This window comes from Chanos chanos, chromosome 8, assembly GCF_902362185.1.
Source record: "Chanos chanos chromosome 8, fChaCha1.1, whole genome shotgun sequence".
Lineage (NCBI taxonomy): Eukaryota > Metazoa > Chordata > Actinopteri > Gonorynchiformes > Chanidae > Chanos > Chanos chanos.
In genome coordinates this window covers 46,338,755-46,343,754 of record NC_044502.1, presented here as the reverse complement: position 1 = coordinate 46,343,754, position 5,000 = coordinate 46,338,755, and the positions used below count along the sequence as shown (strand labels likewise).

Below are 5,000 nucleotides of genomic sequence, written 5' to 3'. Positions count from 1 at the left end.
GTCTGTAATGTGTAAGGTTAGCTCCAACCAAGAGTCGCTCTCAGAACAACCCATTCCAGCAGGATCCTCGCTGAATAAAATATGGAGCAATCCGTCGCAGGCCCCTGAATTAAGGCGAGAGATTGCAACAAATTGAATCTCGGAGGCCTTGGGGCTATGCCTGGCTGCTTCCATGAGCTGCTTCTGTCTCTCCCACATTCTATTACAAGGCCTGTCAGATGGGAGACACATGCCAGACTTCTCACATTCGAAAGAGCACAAGTTCAGGTCAAACATTCAGCCTATGGCCACGTTTGACTTCCTGTTGAGGACAAGAGAGATCTTCTCTCCCGTAAACAAAACGCGTGCTTGTTCTTAACTCACAATGCACCGTCACACAGGTCGTGAGCTGTGTTTGAGTTTTTGGAGGGGAAATTAGACTTGCTTAAGTCAGGACAATTGAGATGCTAGAACAGACATATATTTGGACAGAGTTTTCAGAGCAGAAGAAATAAATTAGGTGAGTTTCCTCCAGTTTCGCTGCTGTGCTGCGGATGAATATAGTGTCTGAGCAGAATGAAGAGGATTTGCTACTTAAACACACGAACGAACGAAGGGAACCAATCGTGCCGATCAGGCACATCATCCCGCAAAGTATGAAAACATGAAACACGCTCAGGGATTTAGTGCTAATTCTCCAGCTCGAAGAAAAAATCAATCATTTCCCCAGCTTGGGAATGAGAATGGGGCTAATCCCGTGATGAATAAATTCATGGAGCTGATGCGAAATACCCGGATCGCACTTTGCTGGCTGTGGGCATGCAGCCAAAAAGCAAAACGCGCGAGATGTCAAATCCCAGTTCTCAACAGCAGCCCGTCTACTGGAACTGCAGGTGAGCTTGTGAGTGTGTGTGTGTGTGTGTGTGTGTGTGTTTCCTGTGTGTGTGAGTGTGTGGGTATGTGTGTGTGTGTGTGTGTGTGTGTGTGTGTGTGTGTGTGTGTGTGCGTGTGTGTGTGTGTGTGTCTCCTGTGTGTGTGTGTGTGCATGCATGTGTGTGTGTGTGTGTGCGTGTGTGTGTGTGTGTGTCTCCTGTGTGTGTGAGTGTGTGGGTATGTGTGTGAAGAAGTGATTGCAGAATGTGTCTTGCTCACGGTGAGACCGTCTGTATGATCTCTGTGTGTCAGTGAAAGGTGTTTCATTTTAAAACCAAGACGCTCAGCGAGCTCGTGGAATCCTAGCAGGATGCGCCGTGAGAACGGATCAGCGGCGCAGGTGAGACAGAAGCCCCCCCAGGGCCAGGTGTAAATTACATTTGGTGAGATGAAGGGAGTTTATCTCTGTGTGTGATGCATTTGTTACTGTGGCTTTCTGTGGGTTTGTAATGGTGTAAATGGTTCATATGCAGCTTGTAACACGTTATTCTTCTTCTCAGGTGTTCAGGCACACAACACTAATACGCCAATGTCATAAACTACTCTACAGCCTTGCTTATTAACATGGGCCTCAAGGGAAACACAGCTATGAGTTTTCTTCCAGTAAATGAACGCAGGAGAACACACTACCTTCATAAGCAAAAAGTGCATTTCAAATCTTCCTTCGGCTAAGAATTTATCTTCCGTGTGTTCGCTCGCTTTCTTAGAGAGGAGTTTCTGTTTTCACCCCAGTGTGTGTGATACGTTAATGTGTGTGTGGGACACGGCCGGCCCAGACCTCTGATGCATGTACATGCCTGGTGTGTGTGTGGGTGTGTGTGTGTGTGTGTGGGAGGGGCATGGCCAGCGCAGACCTCTGATGTGTGCACATGCCTGGTGTGTGTGTGGGTGTGTGTGTGGGTGTGTGTGTGTGTGTGTGTGTGTGTGTGTGTGTGTGTGTGTGTGTGTATGTGTGTGTGTGTGTGTGTGTGTGTGTGTGTGTGTGGGACATGGCCAGCCCAGACCTCTGATGTGTGTACATGCCTTCTGTGTGTGTGTGTGGGTGTGTGTGTGTGTGTGTGTGTGTGTGTGTGGGACATGGCCAGCCCAGACCTCTGATGTGTGTGCAGGCCTGGTGTGTGTGTGTGTGTGTGTGTGTGTGTGTGTGTGTGTGTGTGTGTGTGTGTGTGTGCGTGTACTTACCTGTCTTCGTGTTCCCGCCCTTGTAGCGGATGCGCTGCACGGCGTCCAGTAGAGACTCTTTGTCGATGTGGGAGCTGAGTTTAAACTCGGTCCTGGCATCATCACTGAACTGAGCAATGGCCACCTGTCAGAGAGAGAGAGAGACAGAGAGAGAGAGATAGAGAGAGAGAGAGAGAGAGAGAGACAGAGAGAGAGAGACAGAGAGAGAGACAGAGAGAGAGAGACAGAGAGAGAGAGAGAGAGAGAGAGAGAGAGAGATAGAGATAGAGAGAGATAGAGAGAGAGAGACAGAGAGAGAGAGAGAGAGAGAGACAGAGAGAGAGAGACAGAAGGACACATTACAGGACTCTGTTCAGTTAGATCTCAACTTGTTCTGCCCTTCTTTTTTTTTTTTAGTAACTAAATCTATTTACACAAAACTGCCTCTCCCTCTCTACGCCCCACCGCTGTGTTTGTCTCATGTGCCTGACTATGATCTAATCTGGGTGTGTTTCTGGAACTTTCTGCTATTTTGCTCTCTCTCTCTCTCTCTCTCTCTCTCTCTCTCTCTCTCTCTATCTCTATCTCTCTCTTTCTCTCCCTTTCTCTCTCTCTGTTTCTTTCCATTCTCAAAACCTCTCATTTACAGGAGTCAGTAATGCTGTGTCATCTCGTGGATTCTTATTTTGTTTAGGCTCCATTTCAGTGTGGACTGATGATGTTAAAATGGTCCAGTCATGGTCCATGAGCTTGGTGCTGGTATGTCTAGACTAAAGGCTATTTTTACCTAACACAGACCCAGGAGACTGAGTTAAACGGGTAAAGTTGCGAGACACCGTCTCCATCTGAGAATAAGTTTTTTTTGGTTTTTTTTTTTTTTTGCTTTGGCTTTTATTCCAGTGAGACCTGGCAGAAAGAGCCGCTGAAATTTCCTCTTTGGCTGAGCATGTGTGAGCAGGAGGATGGAGAAAGTTCTTGAGAAAGGTCAAAAGATCGACAAATAAAACACAGAGCCAAATGTGAGCGAGTCCTTTGGATAAACAAAACACAGATTAACAGCAGGACCTTTTTCCACATGGACAGCAACCCCTTTGGCACACCCTTGAACTAATGTCCTCTAAAGCAGAACCGTAGAGAAGGGCACCTTCTGCGGGTTTCTGGATGATCTTGGTTTTTGTGTTGTGTTCTGTGTTACCGTGTTCAGTATGGTTTTTGTGTTGTATTCTGTGTTACCGTGTTCAGTGTGTTTTTTGACAGATAACATATTCCACACGTTTCATCCCGAGCGCACCTGCGTTCCCTGCGGGCCAATCACATCCAGAGCTCCGGTCGTGCTGTACAAGAAGCGAATGATCTTCTGGAAGTTGTCGTCTCCTATGCTCCAGGAACCGTCGACTAGAAAAACCAGGTCTGCCTTAGCAGCTCTGCAGACTGAGAGAGAGAGAGAGAGAGAGAGAGGTGGAGGGGGTTGGAAGGGTGGGGGTGGGAGACAGAGTAGGGTGAAAATTCTCACACCAAAAGAAGATATATTCATTATTGCCTGAACAACTTTTTGTGGAACAGATGTTGAAAGATCCCTAACACTTCTGCTGGTTTCCGGCAGCCCCCTACTGCCGTCAGCCAGATAAAACAAGTCCCCTAATTAATCCTCTGCTACTTTTCTTTCCTCTCTCCAACTGAACCGAACCTCGGCTGGAGTTTTCTCAGGGGTTTGGGACAGAAAACATGGCCAACCTCCAGATAGGAGGAATAAAAATCGGCCTTTGGGTGATGAACTCTTGATAAACAACCAGTCTGTTAGAGATAGTTTTACATCAGCGTTTGAGAGAAATTAAAAGAGACAGAAATTTGGCTTCGGTTTCAAAGTACGGTGAATCTCAGCAGAAGTTTCATTAAAAAACAAACGCTTATTAGAACCGCGTGCAGATGCTTTCTGCAGAGAATATATGAGCGAGAGGAAACAATTAGCAAATTTGTCTTAATAGGCAATAGGAACGTTGAGTATGCCTGTAACTCATTCAACTCTGCTAACAATTCCAGAGCGCATTAAAATTTAATTTCTCTCTTTTTTCCTAAACTTCTTTCTCTGTGTTATACTTTGTATTCATACGATACTGCGTCAGAAAAGTTACACTGTTACTGTTAAAATCGAATGCTGGCAGTTAGAAGTGCACTGCTGCTGCTGTTGTTATTTAGAACGTTGAGAGTTTCCTGTGCAGGACTCAGAGGGACATTTGAAGGTTAAATTAAGATGAATTGGCATTTATGTGTGTTATCTAACTGAGCCACAGGTGGGAAGCTCCGTTTTATGGAGATTTTTAAACTCCACTGATTTCATTTGGGAAGTGTCACCCTCTTTTCTTTATTGAGCTGTGCTCATGGAGAACATGGAGAAAGGTTACATGTCAGAGGAGATGTATGTTTGTAAAAGGTCACTCTGCGCACAGGGACAACACTGGTCAAACAACGCAGCAGTGGGCCAGTGGTCAGCCCATAGCCCCCACACCCCCGTTCTCTATCTATCTATCTATCTATCTATCTATCTATCTATCTATCTATCTATCTATCTATCTATCTATCTATCTATCTATCTGTCTATCTATCTGTTTATCTGTCTATCTATCTGTTTATCTATCTATCTATCTGTTTATCTATCTATCTATCTATCTATCTATCTATCTATCTATCTATCTATCTATCTATCTATCTATCTATCTGTCTGTCTGTCTGTTTATCTATCTATCTATCTGTTTATCTATCTATCTATCTGTCGGTCTGTCTGTCGGTCAGTCTGTCTGTCTGTCTGTCAGTGTAGTTCTGTTTCTCACCTTCTTTGGCTGCTGGGATCGTTGGCAGTGGGCTTGTTGTGGGTGGTGTAGTGGGTGGCTGAGTTGGAGCTGGAACTAAAGAGGCAACAAGTAAATAAT

The 5,000-nt window shown here is 45.4% G+C and overlaps 1 protein-coding gene across 1 annotated transcript in view; it reads right to left on the bottom strand.

Annotated features, from left to right (window-relative positions):
* col14a1a (collagen, type XIV, alpha 1a) overlaps positions 1-5,000 on the bottom strand; it is a 110,250-nt gene that overhangs the window by 37,062 nt on the left and 68,188 nt on the right. Inside the window, exons 24-26 of the mRNA XM_030783261.1 lie at positions 4,902-4,976; positions 3,365-3,504; positions 2,095-2,218 (exon numbers count right to left, since the gene is read on the bottom strand). Coding sequence (XP_030639121.1) covers positions 2,095-2,218; positions 3,365-3,504; positions 4,902-4,976 — 339 coding nt within the window. The remainder of the gene's footprint in view (positions 1-2,094; positions 2,219-3,364; positions 3,505-4,901; positions 4,977-5,000) is intronic.